This window comes from Eptatretus burgeri, chromosome 11, assembly GCF_056783735.1.
Source record: "Eptatretus burgeri isolate ZD-2024b chromosome 11, Ebu_testis_v1, whole genome shotgun sequence".
Taxonomy (NCBI): Eukaryota; Metazoa; Chordata; class Myxini; order Myxiniformes; family Myxinidae; genus Eptatretus; species Eptatretus burgeri.
Genome location: NC_140971.1, coordinates 88572164 through 88595959, shown reverse-complemented (window position 1 = coordinate 88595959; position 23796 = coordinate 88572164). Strand labels below are relative to the sequence as shown.

General features: G+C 44.8%; 1 protein-coding gene across 6 annotated transcripts in view; it reads right to left on the bottom strand.

The window, feature by feature from the left end:
• TCF12 (transcription factor 12) overlaps nt 1–23796 on the bottom strand; it is a 359298-nt gene that overhangs the window by 243765 nt on the left and 91737 nt on the right. For all 6 annotated transcript variants that reach the window (XM_085847283.1, XM_085847284.1, XM_085847281.1 and 3 more), the window contains one exon: nt 4515–4591. In XM_085847283.1, coding sequence (XP_085703409.1) covers nt 4515–4591 — 77 coding nt within the window. The remainder of the gene's footprint in view (nt 1–4514; nt 4592–23796) is intronic.

The following is a 23796-nucleotide window of genomic DNA, read 5'->3' as shown; positions in this document are numbered from 1 at the left end:
ATGACTGGCCTTGACTGGTTTATGATGGTGGAAGGAGCAGCAGTGCAACAGTTGAGCTGCAACTACCACCATGAAGGACGATCACAACTTGTACCACTCTCGGGCATCAAAACTTTCTGGCGAATTTTCCCATTCGATTAACATGAATAATGTTCTTCTCGGGCTCACAGGATGGCTGAGAGGTACGCACAATCAACTCTAAGCTGCCTAGCCGAGGTTTGAATCCCGACCCAGCTGTAAACTGTCATCCCGGGTGATTCATCAATGCGTGTGCCGCCACTCGGATGGACGTTAAATGGGAATCCCTTCTGCCGGCATTAGTTGGCGAATGCTAAAGATTCCACAGTCTCCTTCGCGAAGAGTAGGCGAGCGATCTTCGGCACCATGAACAAATTACAAATTACTGCTCTAACCTACAGAGGGCATTGTCGTGCCCTCAGCCAATGGTGCTACCCCACAGCATTGTGCTGAATACAAAAAAAGAAGATGTTCGTCTGCACCTGCTCCTCTGAGTTGTCTCCCTCCTTGGTTTGTGTCATTTCAATGGCAAAAACTAATATCCAAAGTTTCACCAAACTTCAGTTTTGCACAAGACATGACCCATCAACATTGCCTTTGGCCACACTTTAACCTTTATTTCATTCCTGAATGAGACCATTGTGAGAAACATTCGTGTTACCCTTCAGATGCTTTGTTGTCCTGACAGCAATTCAGATTAACACAATGCTTGAATGAGAGACTGTGTAACACACTTGGCTGATAAGCCAAAGTGCAATGCTATAATTTGTGGAATTTTGGCTGAATGCTTCAAAGTCAGGATTCCTGCTTAAAAAGGAATGATATAATTAAGCCCGTACGACATTACTGAGTCACACTTGCACTTCTGCCAGAATGACCACAGGCCAAAGGTGTTCCAGGGGGACAATAAGGGGTTAATGCAAATAAATGACCAATGAAAGAGGTTGATAATGTAAAAATAAATAAATAAATTAAAATCCCCTTCTGGAAACAACAATCAAAATGAGCTTAAGACAAGTTTAAGATCTTGCTCACAATGCAAGTCCGTTACGGGATGTTGTGCAGGGAGCATGTTATTTTTTGCAGACAAGATGGAATCTGATCACAGCAGAGAGGAGTCTACCTTTCAGAAAGAATACCGACTCTTAGAAAAATTTAGAGTTAATGCTGAGCTGAATTACGATGTGTTTGTGGAGATAGGGGGAGAGGTGTTGATCTAGAAGAAAAGGTAGGGTAATACAGTCGGGGAGGATAGTAAGGAGAAAGGGTGTGGAGATTGTGAAAATTTGAGGATGAAGGGGTGATTTTGGGGGGGGGGGGTGAAGGGGGTTGGTGGGTTCAAAATTTCCCCCACTTTTGCATGAGGAATTTTGCAGATGGCCAAGGCAAGGAGTACATAGTGTGTGTGTGTGTGTGTGTGTGTGTGTGTGTGTGTGTGTGTGTGTGTGTGTGTGTGTGTGTGTGTGTGTGTGTGTGTGTGTGTGTGTGTGTGTGTGTGTGTGTGTGTGTGTGTGTGTGTGTGTGTGTGTTGGAGGTACTGTACGAGGAATTGTGAAATTTATCTTTCTCTGCGGTGCTCTCTGCCTCAAGACAGGTACAGTGCTGCTAAATTTGCCCCAAAACAAGGATGACACTGGGTGGTTTGCCTTTTCCTTCAAGGCGATCATCAAGGCAATAATTTGGAACTGAGCCAGGGTGTCAGTGATAACTCACCTACTTTCCACAAAAGACACCGTGGGATCATTAACATCAACGAACTAACGCTAGCTGATGGGACACCCAGCTTCATACATCACCCCGATCTAAAGGAGGACGCTATTTGTGATGCAACACCCTGTCTGCAATGCATCAATCCACTAGTTTATAGTTGCATGAAGTATCTAACCTCAACTATTCTAAGGTAAACGTGCCACCCTGTCATACGTACTGTGGCTGCAGTGATGCAAATATCTCAAGCTGGTTTCATCCAAACACACGTTTCATCAAATGTGGAATACACGAGGTATTAATTGTGTAAAAATGAACCAGTATTCAATGTAACATCTCATATACATGTGTCATGACACAAGACAGATTCATTAGTACTTTGATAACCTTTGACCTCTTGATGGACATGACAGATGCATGATCTTACTTATTTGCACTGTAAAATAAAAACAAATGAGAAGAGCACTCGGTAGAGCGTATGCCTCCGTCACATAATGCCTGATCCACGAGAACATTTCGGGCCCAATACATTTTTGAAATATCATGCTATACAGTACTATATCGTTTTTGGTCCCATCTCTCAGTGGTGAAGAATCACTTTGAAAATTAAATAATCTTCATATCCAGATCTGGAATCGGATCCTCAGCAAAATCGAATCAATTCTTCCTTGTCACACACCCAACGTGTCCATCAAGTTTCGTCCGAATCTGTCCACAACTTTCTGAGATATCGTGCTATATATTGGTTTAGCCATATCTCTCAATGGTGAAGAATCACTTTAAAAATTTTTTATAGTAGTCGGATCCGGATCCGGATCCTGATCTTCAACAAAATCTAATCAGTTCATCCTTGTCACACACCCAACCAGTCCACAAAATTTCATCCAGATCCGTCCACAACTTTTTGAGATATCCGGTACACAGACAAACAGACAAACAGACAGAAAAGGGTGAAAACAGAACCTCCTTCACCTTTGGTGGTGGAGGTAATGAGCACAGTGAGGAATCTAAAATTTCTTGACCTTCAAAGACAAGATTGGAAACGGTTTTCAATTGAAACTGGAGCGAAGTCGATGGCGCACCATCACCAATCCCCACGCTTCCCACCCGAAGAAAAGTTGAAAGGTGGCAAAAAGTTCCACCAGGAATGACCCAATATCAAAATTTGGTTTAATTTTCTTTTTCATTTTGACCCCTGTGACCCAAAGTCCCCACACGCTGAGACATGAACCGCAGGTCAAATCCAAAAATCGTTACATACGCTATGTCTCCCATTGTTGATTAATATACAAAGGTTCAATTTAAAATGTGTTAGCATGTGCCCATATTTTGCATTTTGTGGCATTTGACCTTTTGACCCCACCCCAGGGGGGTGGTGCCAAAAATGATACTATTTTGGACCTTGTGTAATGTGGTGATAATAACCATCAAGTTTGGTGAATTTTTTTTTCCGTCTAGGAGGAGATAGCATGACGGACGGACGGACGGACGGAGCCAATTACAATATTCCCCCGTTTTTTTTTCAAAAAGCGTGGGGATAATTAAAATACAACCTTTCAAACCCTCCCTTAAAGCAAAAAAAGGAACTTCATCGCAAGACAGGTGATCAAAAAAAAAAATCAGCTTGGCTGACAAAAGGGATTGAGGGTGAATCTCGATCAGACGAAACTGATGGTTAGTGGTGAAGAATAAGAAGAATAAAGGAATGAAAGGGGAAATGGCCCTGTGGTCTGTGTAACTTGTAGTAAAGGAGGAGGGTCAAATTATTTATCATTGTGTGTCTTGCAGAAGGTGGTGTCATCAGAAATGCAGTGAAGTTAAGGGAAGTTTAGGTGTAGTGGCTGGCAGTTTGAAATGTAAAAGGTGCATGGGTGGAAATCAAGATGTAGAGAACATTGGGGAGTGGATATGGCATTTGAGGTTCAGCTGGAAAAGGTTAAGAGTTTTTGTTACTTAGGAGATATGTTAGATGCAGGTGGTGCAGCGGAGTTAGCTGTGAGAACTCGGATAAGAGTAACTTGGAAAGGGTGGAGAGAGTTCAGAGGCATTTTAACACAAAAACATCTCATGTGCAGTATAAGGTAGAATATATTTAGCCTGTCATAGACCAGTTTTGATGTATGGTAGTGAAATATGGAGAATGAGGGTAGAAAGATGATAGAAGAATAGAAAGGACAGAGGTATGGATGAGGAGATGGATGTTGTGGGGTAACACTGAAGGACAAGCAGAATGGTATGGATATAAGAAAGAGGCTAAAAGGTAGTAGTCGTACTGAGGAAGAGGTGAGAAACAGAAGACTAAGGTGGTTTGGGCATATGGTGAGAATGAGAAAAGATGTCTTTCAAGAAAGTCAGCAGTTTGGTAGTTGAGGGGAAAAGACCAAGCAGTCGACCAAAAAAAAAAGACCTGGAAGGATGCAATCAGGAGAGACCTGCAGTTGTTGGGGTTAATGGAGGATGATGCTTTTGACAGGACGAAGTGGAGAGGGGCCATCAGATGACCAACCCCTAATATGAGAAAATGGTCGTTAAACGAGTAGTAGTAGTAGTAGGTAGTAGTAGTAGTAGTAATAGTAGTAGGAGGAGGAGGAGGAGGAGACCAAATTGTAACATTCTCGTTGACAATTGCAAGAAGCAGAATACTGAAGGGCACTTCTGAATTGGACACAAGTCATGACGCATCGAATCGTGCAAGTGCGAAGCAAATAACACAAAGCTGAAGCACATTCTTCGAAAATTTTATGCCGAAAATTGAGAAATCATTTTCCATTGCAATGATGATTGCATACCCTGGTATCGTAGGATGGACTTGGATGTGTTCCCGCCTGCCAGGGGCCTCCACCTGTGCCTTGCCGCTCATCCATACCTGCCAAAAATCAAACAGAGAAGCATCATGTGTGTCAGATAGGTTTCCTATGGAGGCCTGCAAGCAAAGCACAACTTCACGTTAAAGTCTCTCTTGCATTTCAGTTATGCCTGCAAAGAAAAAAAAAAAAACAAATAAAATCCCCATTGGCAAACAATTAAATTTGGCAGCAATCAGTTCAATCCAACGGGATGTAAAATGCGTTCTTCAGAAAGCGTTAAGACGGGTCTCTCCAGGGCATTTCCAGCAAAGCCCCATGTGTCCCAAACCATCCTCATGACATCGTATGACCCCTGGGCTCTGTGCCATATCATCAGGTCGAGAATGCAATCTTCTAGTGACCAAGCCAAAGCGATAAAAAAAAAATAAACTTCTCAGCTGGTCTGCTTTTCGATTCATTTCCTCGTTGCTTCAGTGGAATGCATGAGGCCCACTTGCAGCGTTTCCACACTGATGTAAGAACCTAAGCAGATCAGGCAAGTGTAAATCAACAGCTGATTAAAAGCCTTCAGTCTGAGTGGGCATCATGCCTGGGTAGCGTCAGAAGGCTCCCCTTGAGATATCGAAGCTCCTCTGAGTTGAGGACCTTGTGACATGTGCCAAATAATCTGCACTAAATCCTCCAATACAGGAAAGTGTGATGTGTGCAAATCTGGGATGATGCTGTCATGTGCAAGCATTTCAATTTTCGATAATTTTGACATTGCGCCACTTCTGCTCACCAACAAATGTGCTGTTATTACCGCATTTCACCGAAACACAACAGCTGTGCTTACATGCACCATCAATTTTCATTCTTTGGAGGGGGAAGCAGAGGGAAGGGGAAAGGATGAAGGGCCAGGAGTATAGTTCCCCATTCCTCATAAATCAAAAATTCAGGAGCAACTTTAATTAACTGGAGTGATGCATTAACAATGAAATGGATAGAAATCCAGACAGAAGCGATGGTCATTCCGTTTGCCATGGCCACAGCACATGGTAACACAACCACCACTTTAAGAAAAACAAGATGGAAGAGGTGAAAATAGGACACTGATGAAGATAAACAAGAACGAAATTGGACACAAGGGGAAGCAAAAAAACAGAATTGGGGGGGGGGGGTGGGAGTGAAGGGCGGTGGAAGCTGTACGTGTGTGTCTGTGCATGTGTGTCTGTGCGTGTGTGTCTGTGCATGTGTGTCTGTACGTGTGTGTCTGTGCATGTGTGTCTGTGCGTGTGTGTCTGTGCATGTGTGTCTGTACGTGTGTGTCTGTGCGTGTGTGTCTGTGCGTGTGTGTCTGTGCGTGTGTGTCTGTGCATGTGCGTGTGTGCGTCTGATTTTTTTTCCTCTTCTTCTTTTTGACTTTCTCAAAAACTCTCTGCTGTTTTAGAACAAGCAATGACCCTTTGTAGTGAGATGCTATGGCATTGATCCTTCACTGAAACAATGTGCAAGCACCTCTTAGAATGGCACCCACTCAACTATGGCATGTTTCCACTTTCCAGCCACAAAATTGCTCTCTGGCATGATATGCCATCTCCTAAAGACACAGCTCAGGTGACTGTAACAACCAGGGTTGAGTAATGCTAGAATCGAGAAAGCTGGAAATTTGGTACAGCAGTGGCACACAATGGCGAACACCTTTTAACTGTTTTTCACACAGGAGTCAAATTCACTCTACGAGTCTATGGGGTCATCTATATATTGCATTGTGTGTAAAGAAATAAACAAAGGTACAAGTTAGGGAGTAGGAAAAAGATGAGAAAAGCAAGGAAAGGCAGGGGGGGTGAGGGTGAGAGAGTGAGAGTGAGAGTGAGAGTGAGAGTGAGAGTGTGAGACACACAGAGAGAGAGAGAGAGAGAGAGAGAGAGAGAGAGAGAGAGAGAGAGAGAGAGAGAGAGAGAGAGAGAGAGAGAGAGAGAGAGAGAGAGAGAGGGAGAGAGATAGAGATAGAGATAGAGATAGAGATAGAGATAGAGATAGAGATAGAGATAGAGATAGAGATAGAGATAGAGATAGAGATAGAGATAGAGATAGAGATAGAGATAGAGATAGAGATAGAGATAGAGAGACAGAGAGACAGAGAGACAGAGAGACAGAGAGACAGAGAGACAGAGAGAGACAGAGACAGAGAGAGAGAGAGAGAGAGAGACAGAGACAGAGAGAGAGAGAGAGAGAGACAGAGAGAGAGAGACAGAGAGAGACAGAGACAGAGACAGAGACAGAGACAGAGACAGAGACAGAGACAGAGACAGAGACAGAGACAGAGAGAGAGAGAGAGATTTGAGAGGGAGGAGAAGTGGAGGAGGAGGGGAGGAGAAGGAAGCCTCAAACATGAATACAAAAAAAAAAGAATGGGAGAAGGTGGAGGAGGTCAAAAATTTTGCTACACACACACACACACACACACACACACACACACACACACACACACACACACACACACACACACACACACACACACACACACACACACACACACACACACACACACACACACACACACACACACACACACACACACACACACACACACACACAGTCCCTTAAGTGGGTATGTATTTTTATTTATTGAATAAATCTCCCATTGACTCTGGAACAGTTCGGGTAATGATTGAAGTTTTGTTCAGTCCTCAATATGTCCGCCTTCATTTTTAATACACGTCTGGAGAAGAGTAACAAAATTGTCCGTAACTTTTGCCCTGAATGGCATTAGTGGTGCGATGTCGTAGCTCATCCAGAGACCGAGTGCACGGCGTAAAATATGCCCTTGATCAAACCCCTCAAAAAATACATTACAGGGAGTCAGATCTGGGGATCTTGGGGCAACAAAATGGGTCCACCATGGTCGACCCAATTGTTGAATCAAGGAAATTATGAACAGCTTGTCATGAAAAAAAAAAGAAGAAGAAACAAACGTTAATTGAAAGAAAAGTTGACTATGTCAAGTACTAAAAACAAAACGTTAAAGATTACTCGAACTGTTGCAAATACATTTCAACTGGAAAGTTGTATCTATAGCCGAATACAAAAGGAGCTCGGTCTCGGAGTGCCAACGTCCGTCCATGCGTGCGTGCGTGCGTCCAACCGGCAACAATTGTCCTCTCAGGGATACCACCAATCAAGCCCAATGTGCGAACAGTATGTTGAGTAAGGTTTCAAACAGTATGATATCGTTGAGTAAGGTGAGGAGAGATGGGCCAGTTTAATTTACATTAAAAACAAAAACTCTTCCTCCTTCATCTTCTTCTTCACTTATAATAACGGTGAGTCTCATTCAATCCCGTTTCTCATATCGATTAGATTCAGAAAAAGCTTCCGATATTCAATACGATTTTTCAGTATTTCCATTTTTATTCATGCAACAGCAATATATCGCCCTATCAAACAGTATTTCTGATTATACACTGCCTTTCGCTCTACTTGCAACACAGGTGAAAGTTAATTTTTCGCCAGGTACCCCTTCTAATATTGCTTGTTATCAATAAATAAATATGGGTACCTAATTAAGGGATGCCCTGTATAGTGTATATATATATATATATATATATATATATATATATATATATATATATATATATATAAAATATATATATATATATATATATATATATATATATATATATATATATATATATATATATATATATATAGATATATATATAGATACATACACACGAGGTGTGTTCAAAAAGTATCCAACCTTAATTTTTCGTGCGTAAACAAATGAAGCTAGGGAGGTGTGGTTTGGTGCACTATGTAGGTGATCCTAATCCGTATGTGTGAATATTTTCCCGCCTGCAGAAGCTGTGAGTCGCCGACAGACCGCCGATGAGTGAGGAAGTGTAAGTGAGCGCCGCGGATTTTCGTTTTTGACAAAATGACGGATCACTGTGGTCTCATCGCCAGTAATCACTGTGTTGAAGAAGTTGGGATCGCTGTTCACAATCTCCAGCATGTCCTGTGCGATCTCCAAACGGAGTTGCTTCTGCTCGATCGTTAGCAGCTTTGGCACGAACTTCGCTGAGATTCTCCTTTAGCCCAAATCCTCAGTCACAAAGGAATGAACGGATCCAATGCTGACGCCCGCCTCGTCTGCAAGTTCTCTGATCTGATGAATTTCCCTGCATCAGCAGGGTCCTCACTTGGTCAATGACGATCTCATTTCGGGATGTTGAGGGCCTACCAGAACGTGCTTCACTTTCCACTGATGTGTGACCATCCTTGAAGCGGTTGTACCACTCTTTTATCTGTGTGGTGCCCATTGCTTCGTTCCCGAAGGCATGTTGAATCTTGCGGATCGTTTCCACTTGGGAATCGCCAAGCTTTACACAAAATTTGATGCAGTGGCGTTGTTCAAGTTTTTCTGTCATTTTGTCAAAAACAAAAATCCGACGGCGTGCACTTACACTTCCTCACTCATCGGCGGTCTGTCGGCGACTGACAGCTTCTGCAGGCGGGAAAATATTCACGCATACGGATTAGGATCGCCTTCATACATGCACCAAACCACGCCTCCCTAGTTTCATTTGTTTACGCACGAAAAATTAAGGTTGGATACTTTTTGAACGCACCTCGTGTATATATATATATATACACAAACACACAGATATCGAAACATGTGAGGTGTGATGAGCACTCCGCCGATCCCGATTGGACACAGTCTACAATAAAGCGTTGTCTCCAACACACAGTGAGTGCTCAGCCCGGTGACTGTCAATCATCAGTTATACATTGAACAGAGCCACCGATCCGGATTTCAGGCATATTTGCCCTCATCAGGACAGCACACCGATAAATATCTAACCAACGATGACCACATTCATCGTTTATACATCAGATGCACCTCCTGATTGTTATGGTGAGCATCGCCATGGATTATGTCTCACACGGTCAAACTGCATAATCCACACAGAACAATCATCTGTTTGCCACCCAGACGATTGTTCCTGCGAATGCAAACCATTCAACCAGAAGGCACGTGATGTGATCAGCGGGAAAATCGAAACATGTGGAGTGTGACAAGCACTCCCCTGATCCCCATTGGACACAGTCCACACCAAAGCGTCGCTTCCAACACAGAGGCCTCGGCCCGGTGATTCTGTCAAACAGACAAAGATTACTTGGTCATCATCAGTTAAACATGGTCAATTCTTCCACCTGGACGGTCACCAATTTAACGATGGTTTTGTCCTCAAAGACAGTCCGCCATGAAAGCCAAACATATTTTCTTCAGCTTTCGATCGACGTACAGAAACTCCAAAAAGGTCTATCTCCAATGGTAGTTCCCCCGTTTGAAAGGGATTGTGGCTGAGCATGAACCATGGGGGAACACACTGCAAATTTAACCCTCAGAGCGAGATTTGGCCCCAAATTTCCAACAGCTATGGGTTTGACTCACATTGTGGATATAATTTCCCATATCTGAACCGTGTTTCAGAACGACGTGCCAGTTTTGAGAAAACAGGGTTTATTAATACTATAAGCAAGGGCGTAGCCAGAGGTCCAAAAGCGATGAGGCGAAAAGAGGTGAACTGTCCTATTTAGGTATTGTGATAGGAGTCGAGATGAGTATTCAGAGCACTGCCGGGTAGCTCTGAGAGTTTACTCCCCAGGGAGCTCAGATGGCCAGAGGGCTCAGACCAGATCATATTTCAGGAAATGAGCGACGAGGAAACTGCCTCCTCTGCCTCAGCCTAGCTACGCCCTAGATAAATGTATGGTGTGTGTGTGTGTGTGTGTGTGTGGGGGGGGGGGCATGTTTTTTGTGGAGTTCTACTGGTGCTTTCTGTTGTGGATTGTGACACTCCAAAATAATCGTGATCTCCTGAGTTGATGAGGCTAATTAACTACAAAGAACTTGGAAGAATTCCCATGTTTTAAGCGCACGTGATGCTAAGGTGCCGGGTACCCCTTCTAAGCAGCTAAATAGGTCCTTTCGCGGCATGACATTCTAGTTACAAAATAAATAACAAAAAGAATGATAACATTGAACCAAAGCATATATTAATGAACACGAATAATAACATTAACAACAATTATAATTGTAGTATCAATTGGCAACAATAATAACGAATGCATAATCCCCACCCTGGCCGAAGCACATCTGGGTTTGTAGTCCATGAGCCAGCCATTGATATTTTGAAGTTGACTCCCAGAAATGGGGACTAAAAGCCACTGTATTTTGCAGTTAGGTTGATGTCTGTAATGAATACAAACAAACACGACATAATAGTGACCGAAGCTTTTCGTGCTGCACTCTTCTGGGTAAAAATCGCAGCAAGTGAAGGAGGAAGTGAAGGCGTGTGCCTTATACGCAGATCTCAGTAAGGTAGACGCTGATTGGTTCAACCGTAATGACGTCACGGTTAATCCGAACGCCCATTGGTCGGCTCATCATCTTCACCTCGAGCTCCCATTGGCTGGAGCAGAGTTCACCGATGATTATTTGTATCCATATTAAAGTTCTGTATTACCAAACGTCTGTAATGAATAAAAAATATGTGATGGACATCTCAAAAGAGTGAGTAAACACCTTTTTGGCAGCCATCTTGGAAAATGTCTGCCTCATTTGATCACATTTCTGAAAATTGACGATACTTTGCTGATATATGAAAAACTTTACAATGGCTGATCTGAGACATATCCAACCCTTCACAATATATGTTCAGTGGAAATTTTGGCACATGCCAGTGTAACTTTTGTAAGCACTAGTGCATGCCCGTACGTGTGTGGCTGTCCGTGCAAAAAAAAAAAACCTCAAACCGCGTGCCCGAAACAACAACCATACAGGCCATTCCTTCACTCTCGCGTGCCCGTACATGCATGGCCATACGTGCAACAAAAAATAAATAAATAAAAATTATATATATATATATATATAATAAAAACTTTCAAACAACCACACAGGCCATTCCTTCGCTCTCGTAAACGACGACTGGATTGGGGCATTGTGTTTATCTATAAATGCGCAAAAGAAATCGAGAAATTATTAGAATACACGAAGTCATCACTATCCGGAAGTCTGTACGTTGTAACCCATAATGGGGAACGCGCTCTAACTTGGCCATAACTTGGGAACCACTTGTCCGATTAATATCAAACCTTGAAAAGGCACAAAGTCAGCTCCCCAGCAATATACCTGGCAAGTTTCAATTAGATCGGACCAGTGGTTGTCGAGAAACAGCGGACACACACACACACACACACACACACACACACACACACACACACACACACACACACACACACACACACACACACACACACACACACACACACACACACACACACACACACACACACACACACTGCTGGAATTATAGATATATTAGTCCATTGGATTCTAAAATAATTGAGAAAACACATCAGAATTTGGATTCTTCTCAATCTTCTACACCTGGCATCATGCTTACTGAAATATTTATGATATTTAAGTTATTTAACAAGGAGATACAAGAAATATATAACATGCAGATACAGTGGGGAGAACAAGTATTTGATACACTGCCGATTTTGCAGGTTTTCCCACTTACAAAGCACGTCGAGGTCTGTAATTTTTATCATAGGTACACTTCAACTGTGAAAGACGGAATCTAAAACAAAAATCCTGAAAATCACATTGTATGATTGTTAAATAATTAATTTGCATTTTATTGCATGAAATAAGTATTTGATACATCAGAAAAACAGAACTTAATATTTGGTACAGAAACCTTTGTTTGCAATTACAGAGATCAGACGTTTCCTGTAGTTCTTAACCAGGTTTGCACAGACTGCAGCAGGGATTTTGGCCCACTCCTCCATACAGATCTTCTCCAGATCCTTCAGGTTTCGGGGCTGTCGCTGGGCAACACAGACTTTCAGCTCCCGCCAAAGATTTTTCACGCGAGTATGGATAAATTATCCGAGGAGTGCGAAATGTCATATAGCCTCTAAAGTGTAGCAGCATAGCAAACCTGTTGTGCATTTTGTAATACAAGCACCAAATTTGGCACAAATGTACATTAATATGTTGCGAACATTTTCAGATATTGGGCCACTTGAAATTCTCTCTTTATGTCCGCCATATTGGATTTCAAAATGGCCGCCACTTGAAATCTACATTTACTATTATCTCTGGACGTAATGCAGCTATTGACTTGATTCTGGTATCTAAATGTATGTTTTTGGGGGCAAGGAATCCAATGGTACCATTTTCAACTTAATATTATCTATCACAGTCTGTTATATAATTTTATTTGGAAATTATCTCGGCAAATATTGGATTCAACACAATACTTTGAAAAGAATGTCTTAGTTCTGTAAATATAAATAAATAAAAAAACGAAACTAAATCACCAGTAACAACTCAGACAAGCTCATATATACTGGCAGTCTAAAATATAAATTCACATCAAGTGACTGCAGCAGCACTGTACATCCTGCAACACCGTGCATACAACCACTACTGTCTGGGAGAAACCAGGGATGCAGAGGACCTTCCGGAGTTTGAAGACTGGTGTTGCCAGAGAGGAGAAGACATCCCCCAGTTTCACTACTGGTCAACCGTGCTGGAACTATAACTGTTGGTTCTCGTGTATGTGCGTTCTCTCAGGCAGGGATCGTTAATGATGTACCTCGATGCTCTGACAGAGCTGGTCCCCTGGTTCCATGCACTGGATCACACCCACTATGCTCGGTGGATACCAGTGCACCTGAAGGACATGGCCGAACTCACCATCAAACACCCAGATGTAGCCAGGAAATTCAGGGAAAGCCACTTCACCATTCAGAAAAAAAAGAGGGTGTTCTCTTCAATCCCAATTGACCAGGCACATGAGCAGAATAATGCCTGCATCAAAGGAGACGGTGGAGCAGTTGGGCTTACTGACAACCCTAGTGCCCTACGTCGCTGGATAGTTGCGGGACCAGAAGTTGCCAGGGTGATCGAAGAATTCCAGGATGGGCACCAACACTGGAGACAGCAAACAGCAGACACACGTCATCATGATCAGACGCCAAGTGTACAGGCCTCATTTGTGAAAGATGTTCGCTCTCTCGTCGGTGTCATAGAGGAGATGGGCAACCCATTCGAGGAGGAGAGTCAGGATGTAGTCAAACTGGACACAAAGGAGATCGCAGATCCTGCTGCTGTGGAGACCGTGATGAATGCCAAGGGGATTGGCCAAGAGCAGTTCGAGGCTTTCACCAGAGAGTGTCTGTTGGACAGAACAAAGGCAGTGGACGCACCCATTCCTCGTAACAAGCTGAAGGTGTTCAGCACTTCCACTCCAAGAAGCCAGAGCATAGGTCAGCAACAGCTCGCCTCCATCAAGAATGACCGTGAACTCTTCGCACGCCTGTACATTGGCTGCCAGACGAGGGATGGAAACCTTGAGGAGTTCTTTTGTCACGAGAATCAGGCATGTCCTCCTGCATTGTCTGATGGTGGAAGCCTCTGCACTGGTACTAAGAGTGATCTCCTCACATGCTTGGAAGAAGTCTCCGACGCAAAGACAGAGACTCCTGTCACGACCTGTATTGTGCTTGATGGAGCAGCCATCGTCCAGATGCTGAAGCCGGCTGCATCAAAGACCTTTGAAGAGTATGCACAACAGATCTTCATCCCATATATGTCCACGAAGCTGCAAACAGTGTCACGCCTGGATCTGGTCTGGGATACTTACCTTGCTGATTCACTGAAAGGTAGTACACGTGCAAAGCGGGGACAAGGTGTGCGGAGACATGTGGTGGCTGCCGCAGCCATACCAGGAAACTGGCAGAACTTCCTACGAGTGGACAGCAACAAGGCCAAGCTGTTAAGGTTCCTCTCAGCAGCTCTCATGGAATGGTTTGACCAGGAGGACAAGCAACTCGTCATTACTGATGGAGAGGCAGTGCTCAGCAAGCCAGTACTGCCAGATCTGACCTCACTCACCCCATGTAACCATGAAGAAGCTGACAGTCGGATGTTGCTGCATGCATCTCACGCAGTCCAGCATGGACACCATGCAATACTCATCCAGACTGTAGACACCGATGTTGTGGTGCTGGCAGTGTCCCTGGCACAGGAGTTGCAACCAGAAGACAAACTGTGGCTGGCATTCGGAACAGGCCAGAGTTTCTGATACCTAGCAGCACACGAAATAGCAGCTGGATTGGGACGAGAGAAGGCTCGTGCACTGCCAATGTTCCATGCTCTAACTGGATGCGACACTGTGTCTAGTTTTCATAGACATGGCAAGAAGACTGCGTGGGCAGTCTGGACGGTACTGCCAGAACTCACTGAGGTGCTGCTGCTGCTGTCCTGTGCACCTCGTGACATACCAGACGATGCAATGCGCATCATCGAGAGGTTCGTGATCCTGTTGTATGATCGAACCAGCAAATGCACAGACATTGACAAGGCCAGGAGGAAACTCTTCGCAAGGAAGAACAATGTGCAGCTCATCCCTCCAACGAAGGCAGCTCTGGAGGAACATGTCAAGAGGGCAGTGTATCAAGGTGGACATGTGTGGGGTCAGATACTGCTGCCAGCACCAGAGCTCCCTCCACCAACCAACTGGGGTTGGTCAAGGACTGGAGAAGGACAGTACACACCTTACTGGACCAGGCTAACTGAGGCAGCTCACAGCTGCATTGAGCTGGTTTCTTGCAAGTGCAAGAAAGGGTGTGTGAGGCGCTGCAAGTGCAAAAAGGCTGCCCTTCAGTGCACAGCCCTCTGTGTGTGTGAAGGGGACTGCACATGACGATGAGTCAACAACATACATGTACTTGTGGCAATGCTGAACTTGTTAGCATGACACTGTTTATGTACACGTATCTTCAGTACCGGTATATACCTAGCCTCAGATACCAGTACACCTAGCCTCAAATACTAGACCATGCAGCATGTCAGCATTATACCTTAGACATTTACAGAACTAAGACATTCTTTTCAAAGTATTGTCTTGAATCCAATATTTGCCGAGATAATTTCCAAATAAAATTATATAACAGACTGTGATAGATAATATTAAGTTGAAAATGGTACCATTGGATTCCTTGCCCCCAAAAACATACATTTAGATACCAGAATCAAGTCAATAGCTGCATTACGTCCAGAGATAATAGCAAATGTAGATTTCAAGTGGCGGCCATTTTGAAATCCAATATGGCGGACATAAAGAGAGAATTTCAAGTGGCCCAATATCTGAAAATGTTCGCAACATATTAATGTACATTTTTGCCAAATTTGGTGCTTGTATCACAAAATGCACAACAGGTTTGCTATGCTGCTACACTTTAGAGGCTATATGACATTTCGCACTCCTCGGATAATTATCCATACTTTGATGAAATCAGCATAAAAACAAACTTGAAGGGGGCGCCACCGACAAGGTGTTCGAGATAGAGCAAAATGGTTTCAAGACCTTTGGTGGGGAATAACCTCAAGATTATGCATAAAAAATATTGTCATCCGAGCTCTCAAGTTTGGGCGGTCATATGATTTTAATGTCAAAATTCACAATTTTCTAAGTTTTTGACCTTGTGACTTTGACCTTGGGATGAAAATGAAAAATCGGAAAACGACAAGTTTTAGATAATTCATTTTGCCATTCAAATACCGAAGAACCCATTCCATTGAGTCAATTCCCTCGGAGAAGATAGATTTTTAATCCGACTACCCCATAAAAAAGGCTATTTTTGGGCGTGGCTCTGCCCATTTCCCTCATCCAGGAAAACACAACTAGACATTGATATCGAACACATAACCAAGTTTCATCAAGATCGGATATTACCAAAATTATTTATCCAAAACATCAAAAAAACATCATTTTATGATTCCCTGCCTTTTTGCACTGCTCTGGTTGTGAAATACCCCGCCCAGGGTTGTCGCTGAGGAAAGGTGGTGGAGACACTCAAATGGGCAAGGCTTACTTATCGGTCCTTCGGAGCAGTCAAGGGAAGAGGCTCGGTGAGATGGAATTTTGCTTTTTTGGAAACGGAATTTATGCTTCTCTGCAGTGTTTTGTCTACCTGGAAAGGCATGCCTTCATCATTTCTGAAAAGCATGCAGAATGACTTACATACCACTGTGCTGCACTGCATTTATTGGGTCAGGAATGAACCCTGATGAGACATAAATGCGCTATCTCTCGAGCAGCCTATTACACAAATCATTACAAATCAAAATTCAATCAACTTGTCAAAAAGTGAAGATGCTAACTTATCACGGTAACTCAAATTTGTTCTGTTAACGTTGTACAATGTGGGAGTAGCTACAAGAATATAACAATTACTGTTTGTTTTCCACTTCGGTTTACAAGTTCCAGATCCAGCCCATAATGTGTCTCTTCGATTTAGAATCATAAACTCTGATTCTTAGCCTTACCGAGCAACTCATGAGAATGTAAACAATAGTTTTTGTTTTTATAACTTTTGACGTATTTACATTGAAAATTAATATAGCTGTAAACTGTTACATAAAGAGCTCATTCTGATCACTCATTCCCTCTTTACTTGATTTATTTAGTCGCTTGCAGAATGCAAACACATTCTACTTCATCAAATATACAAAGCCCTTTCACAAACCACTTCATCAAATATATAAAACTTACATTTATTATGTATGTGCGTAGGATGCACCCCAGCAACTTAATGCAGCCCACAAGCGTGCTCCAATAACGTGTGTGTGTGTGTGTGTGTGTGTGTGTGTGTGTGTGTGTGTGTGTGTGTGTGTGTGTGTGTGTGTGTGTGTGTGTGTTTGTGTTGGTTATTATCTACGTATGCAGGTTTCAGAAGGTGGAACAGAGTCCTCCCACGTTTCGAAGTATCCACCTCCATTTCGGTAAGGGGGAGAGGTGGGTGTGAGGGGGGGGTCACGATTAATGGACCAAGCTGTAAAGCTATTGTGTGTGTGAGTGTGTGTGTGTGTGTGTGTGTGTGTGTGTGTGTGTGTGTGTGTGCGCGCGCACGCGTGTACGTGCGTGCGTGCGCACCATTACAAAATTGATATTGGTGACATTAATTTGTTTTTTCATAATAGCATAAGTGTTTCAATTTGCAATCACCAAGATTGGGTGTATAGGAAGCCCCTTGTTGTCCTTGCCCTGGTGCCTCTCTCTTTTCCCCGTTTTCCCTCTAATTAACACTCTAAATTGCTCCCATTGCAATTTGGCACCCCACTCCCCAACTGCGACCAAGTCAAAACGTCCACGTGCGCCAGCCCACTTCAGCCATACGAAATGGCTGCTCCACATGTACGAGCCCCACGTGTTCCGTCAACATGGAATGTCCATGTGAGTGACTTGGGACATGGCTTCATTGAGTGACAGCGGAGACGTGAATAACTTAATCCCCCCCGTGGGGCGGGGAAAACCTTGCAGTCAGGGACGGGTGGCGGCGGCTATATAAGCCAAATGCGCAGAAATGAAGACACAGTAAAGGGTGACGTGAGTCAGTGAAGGAGAGAGAGTCAGTGCCAGACAAGCCACCAGAGTCAAGGGTGAGTGCAAGAGACCAGTCAATAGTGGTTGACAGAGTGAAAGCAGAGACAAGGTCGGTGACATGCTGAGTCCTGCATTCCAACTGCAGCATGAGGCATTCCAACCACAGCTTGGGCCGTGAGGCAGTGCTTGTGAGCCCAATAGCACCTCACAGGCACCTCCAGGAAAGCTCCTCTCCATATCCACCTCTATTTTTGTCTTATTCTTGAATATGTCCTGTGTACCTTAACATGTCTGCATGTGTGATCAGGTCAGCTTAAGGTTTAGGGGTGGAGACCATTTCTGTCGAGTTGAGCATGCCGGCGGGACTTCATATTGTCGTCTATATTAATTGATTCCTTCCTGTATATTCCCCATCCTGGTCGTTATTTTAAAAACCTGTTGCATCTCAAAGCATTCTCGCTGAGGATTTTGAGCCATGGAATAGCCAGTGTAAGAAAATTTTACTTAAAACCGAACGTGCGTGGAGAATCCGCCACACAGTCAAATTAATTAATTAATTGGAATTGCGTCACACAGTGGAGTCGCCACGTATGAACAGAAAGTCTCTGCTCTGCTCAGCATCTTTGGAGCTGTTGCACAACCACATTAGTTAATCATAATCACATTGCCTGGAGGAGTCGCCTCGGGCAGTCCAAAGTCCAGATATGAACATCACTGAGGCTATATGAGGTTATATGGATACTGAGAAAGTCATCAGCTCCTCTTCATCAAGACCCCTACAATTTCAATTCACATTTACCAGATACTGCAAGCAGACAAGTTCCCAGCTTCACGTGAATCCAAGGGACCACACGCTTTGTGATGCAATGCCCTGTTTGTGCAGGATCAATTGGGTAGTTTTATAGATGGCAGATGGGTCTGGAATCAAACTCAGACTACAGCTCAAAGAGAAGTTCATCGTTTCACCCCAATCCTGTCTCGACTAGTTCTTTAAGATTTGAATTCACATTGTTGGACCTCAACATTAGCGGTTCTGCTATTCGCGGACACCACATATTTGCGATTCATAAAATGTCAACTGCTTCTACATTCACGCCCTTGTGCTTCGTGTATTCGCGGTTTTTCTGACCTGCTTCGACATTCGCGCCCTTGTGCTTCACATATTCACCTTGTTTTATTATTCTCCCTTATGAATCACAAATTGCCGGGAACCTATACCCCCCTTTTCCCATTGAAACAATGCTCAACATTTAGGGATTTGACATTCGTGGAACTTTTCAGCAACGTATCGGCCGTGAATGTTGGGGTCTGATAGTATAAAGAAGAATGCTATGGATCTGAAAGGGAACAACGGGATGACTGTTTATACCTGGGTCAGGACTCAAACCCAGGCAAGACAGCTTTGAGGTGAGTGTGCGTACGTCTAGACTAGTGTTTCCCAAACTATGGGTCGTGACCCAAACATGGGTCGTGAAGGGTCCAAAAATGGGTCGTGAGGACCCCGGCAAAAAAAAAATTTTTAAATATAAATCGAGCGGGTAAAAGGCAATCGCGCAAACGCCACATCGTAGGACAGTGCCGTTTGGTACCGTTCCACTCGATAATTCAGCCCGAGGTGCAGCGACACTTCCGTTTCTACCTACTCTTGCCGTTCAGTGCCGTTCAGTACTTTGTTCCCGCCCAAAACGATTAACTGCAGGCCAATCATTTCGCCAGCTCGCCTTTCCAATTACTCGCTCTCTCTGCAATTGAAGTAATTTCGTGAGGTGACGAACTCAGTCCGGTCACTTCACATTGGCTGACCGACAAGTTGAGACGCTGTTTTGTGTGATCTGCCTTGCTGGCTGGACTGCGCAGCAGAGTTTTCTGCTCCACATTGCGTTGCGTGTTTTGTGTCAGTTAGCCTTGACACTGACTACACTGACTGATCCAGTCGCCTATCTCGTTTTGCAGGATGGCAAAGCGTTCCGACAAGCAAACATTTTTGGACATGGGCTTCACTTCTATCAGTGATCGTGGTTCTGTGAAGCCACAATGTGTGTTGTGGTTCGAAGTGCTGTCCAACGGATCGCTGAAGGAAAACAAACTGAAGAGGCATCTGGCCACGAAGCACGCGGAGCACGTCAACAAGGATCGTGAGTTTTTCGAGTGCCGAGAAGCGGCTCTGAAGCGGAGCCGGTTTGAGCCGGCGACGAATCCAGCACTTTTGGCCACCAAGCAAGCGACGCTGGCATCCTACCTCGTCGCGCAGCGCATCGCAAGGAAGATGAAGCCGCACACGATCGGCGAACGGCTCGTCAAGCCCGCAGCCATGGACATGGCCAGACTCGTCTGCGGCGACGACGCGGCCAAGAAAATGCAGTCCATCTCGCTATCCGACAACATGATTCGCAGCCACATCATCGACCTTTCGCTAGATATAAAGAACCAGGTGGTGGCCCGCATGAAGAAGGCGGGAAAATGGAGCTACCAACTCAATGAGTCGATGGATGTCGGAAACGACGCTCAGCTCATGATTTTCGGAAGGTACGAGGGTGAGACAGACCTCGAGGAAGAATTTCTATTCTGCACGCCAATGAAAACGACGACAACTGGCACCGATATCTTCAATGTCCTGGACAACTTCCAACAAGAAGAAGGCCTGAGCTGGGAAAACTGTATCAGCCTGTGCACCAACGGCGCTCCCGCGACAGGGATTCACTGCGCGAGTCAAGCAAGTCAATCCGAACGTCGGAATTTTCCACTGCCTTTTGCATCGCGAGAACCTTGATGCGCAACATCTGTCGCCAGATCTTTCGGCAGTGATGCAGGAGGTTGTCGCCGTCGTCAACTTCGTCAAAGCCAGCGCCGAGAAGATGTGTGTTGACTCCGGGTCTGAATTCCAACATCTCCTCTTCTACTCCAGTGTGAGATGGCTCTCCCGCGGCAAGGTCCTACATCGTGTTGTGGAGCTACGAACAGAACTGCAGATATTCCTCAATGAGAAGAACCATCGCCATGCCATCCGGTTCCACGAGAAGCCCTGGATGCTCAAAGTCTGCTACCTCAACGACGTCTTCGCCTCAGTGAACAAACTGAACACATCCTTGCAAGGCAGGGATCAAAACATCATCACACTCTCCGAGAAACTGTCGGCCTTCAAGGAAAAGCTGCTGCTCTGGAAGGGGAAACTGGAGCGAGGAAGAACAGTGGCATTTCCATCATTGAACGAGTACTTGGAGGAGTGGGAGGACGAGGAGATTGGAGCGCTCGATGCGATCAAGCCCGTCCTGGTGAACCATTTGGAGAACCTGATCACCTAGTTCGATCGCTACATCCCGGATAGAGATCTGGCGTCCCAGCATCCGTTCCAGGCCAGGTATCCGTTCTAGGCTAAGGTTGACGACCTGTCTGAGGATGTCTATGGGCTGCAGGAAGAGTTCATCGAGCTGCATCACGACGAGTTCCATCGACAACTCTACGCCAAAGCGTCACTTGGAGAGTTCTGGACTGCGGTCAAGAAAGAAAAGCCCATAATCGGCGCCGAAGTCATGATGTTCTGCTCCCGTTTGCGACCACGTATCTGTGCGAGCAAGGCTGTTCGGCGCTGACGGTCATCAAAACCAAGGCACGCAATCGCAACGACCCCGGGCACGACATGCACATTGCGCTCAGCAAGATCGAGCCCCGCATCGAAGGCATCATGCAGACGAAGCTGCAATTACACCTCTCGCACTAATATAGTATGTATTAGCGCTGGTTGTCTGATTTTATTGTGATATTATGTTTCGTGGAAAAAGACACTATTTGAAGCTTGGGTCGTGAGATTTTCACCACACCTGGATTTGGGTTGCTCTCAAAAAAGTTTGGGAAACACTGGTCGAGGCCATCCTGTCAGGTCAGCCCTGTACAAAACAAAAGTGGAGGCTCTGAGTTTTTTGTTGATGTTCTATATATGTATATGTACATATGTATATGTACATATGTATATGTACATATGTATATGTAAATATATATATATATATATATATATATGTTTTTGTATATGTATATGTATATGTATATATATATGTTTTTGTATATGTATATGTATATGTGTGTATATATATATATATATATATATATATATATATATATGTATATATATATATATATATATATATATATATATATATATATATATATATATATATATATATATATATATATATATATATATATATACATATATATATATATATATATATATATATACATATATATATATTGTTGCGGATTTCGCGCCCGCCGGCGTGCTGACGGCCACGTAACTCGAATCGCGGCACATCGCCCACCGGACGGACAATCCAGTCGTGACCCTCTCGGACTAACGCCGGGAACCAGTCACGGGTGGACCTTTCGGTCTCACCGCGATCGAGCCAATCAGCCCCCGCGTGGGATAGGGTTGCTCGCCAAATTCGACCTACCTAAGTACCCACGCGGAGGGTAGACCGGGCGATCGCACCTCGCCGCAGGTCGACTTCGGACACGGGCCACTTAAGCGACCCGTTCCGAACTATCAGAATAACCGAGCGGTGTTATCGTCGACCTCGACGGTTCGATTAATTATCGGGCGTATTCAGCCCACTACCAACCCTTTACGTGAAGCAAGATGAGGATTCAATGGGAGAAAAAGACGAAGCGAAGCGGGAGAACAGTTCAATAATAAAGCACATTTATTCGCGGCACACGGGAAGCACACATATTCAAATCCACCAAAAGCACACAGAAAAAACAATTCCATTTACACAAAAAGCAAATATAAAAGCGAAAACAATGCAGAGCTAATACCGACTACCGAGCACACGGCAACACTTATACAATTCTACTTCACAGACGGCGCCGACAACACATACCCAAAACCAAGGAAAAGAAATACCCCCAAGAATGAGGCGGGCCTGAGGCCGAGACCGGGTCGCGCCTACCCGTCTGGTGATGAGACGCGGAGCGGCGATGGCGCCTCACTCCGCGGGCCTCGCGGACAGTGTCTGGCAGGGGGGGGGGAAGGGGCCCCCTTGGTCGCACTATCTCAGCGCGGGGGGAAACAGGAGGGGGTTGCTGATGCTCGGGGTATAGAGGATCTTTATTATCCCTGGTGTGCGTCTCCACCTCGGCCAGGTCGCGCTGCCGGCCTCCCTCGGGCGTGCAGCTCCCGGCACCGACGCGAGCACCCCCTCGTCTGCCTTCGCCGCTGCCGCCTCTCCCGCCTCTCCGCCTCTGGACTCTTCTTTGGACTCTCCCGTTGGACTCTTCTTTGGACTCTCCCCTTCTCTTCTCCTCTGACTGACGAACACGGTCCTTTAATCCCCCCCGTAGCTTCGCCTTTGACCCCCTCCCTTTGACCTTTCACCTCGCTCCCCATTGGCCCGAGAAAAAGTGGGCGTGAAGGCTTTTTGATCCACAAATTTGCATATATCGATCGTCCTGGAGGCGGGGCCAAATCGCCCCTCGCTCACCGATTGGACGGCAAAAAGTGGGCGTGTGTCGTTTTTGATCCGTTTTTGAAGCACAAAATCCATGATTTTGTACACGCTGTTCGACGTGCGCCCTGCACGAGTCCAACACCGGTACCCACAGCGGGGCAAGAACGGTGGCGATGCTACGGTTGCGAGGTGTGACGTGAAGGTCGTGGCGGTTGTGGTGAAGCGGCGTTGTGGTTGGTGGTTGATGTTGTGGTTGTGGTGGTAATCATGGCGGTTGGTCCAAAATAAAGATAGTAAAAGAAAAACGGCTATCCTGAAGAGTCGCAGCACGCATAAATGACATGTATTCCCACTAGACAACGGGTTTGGGCC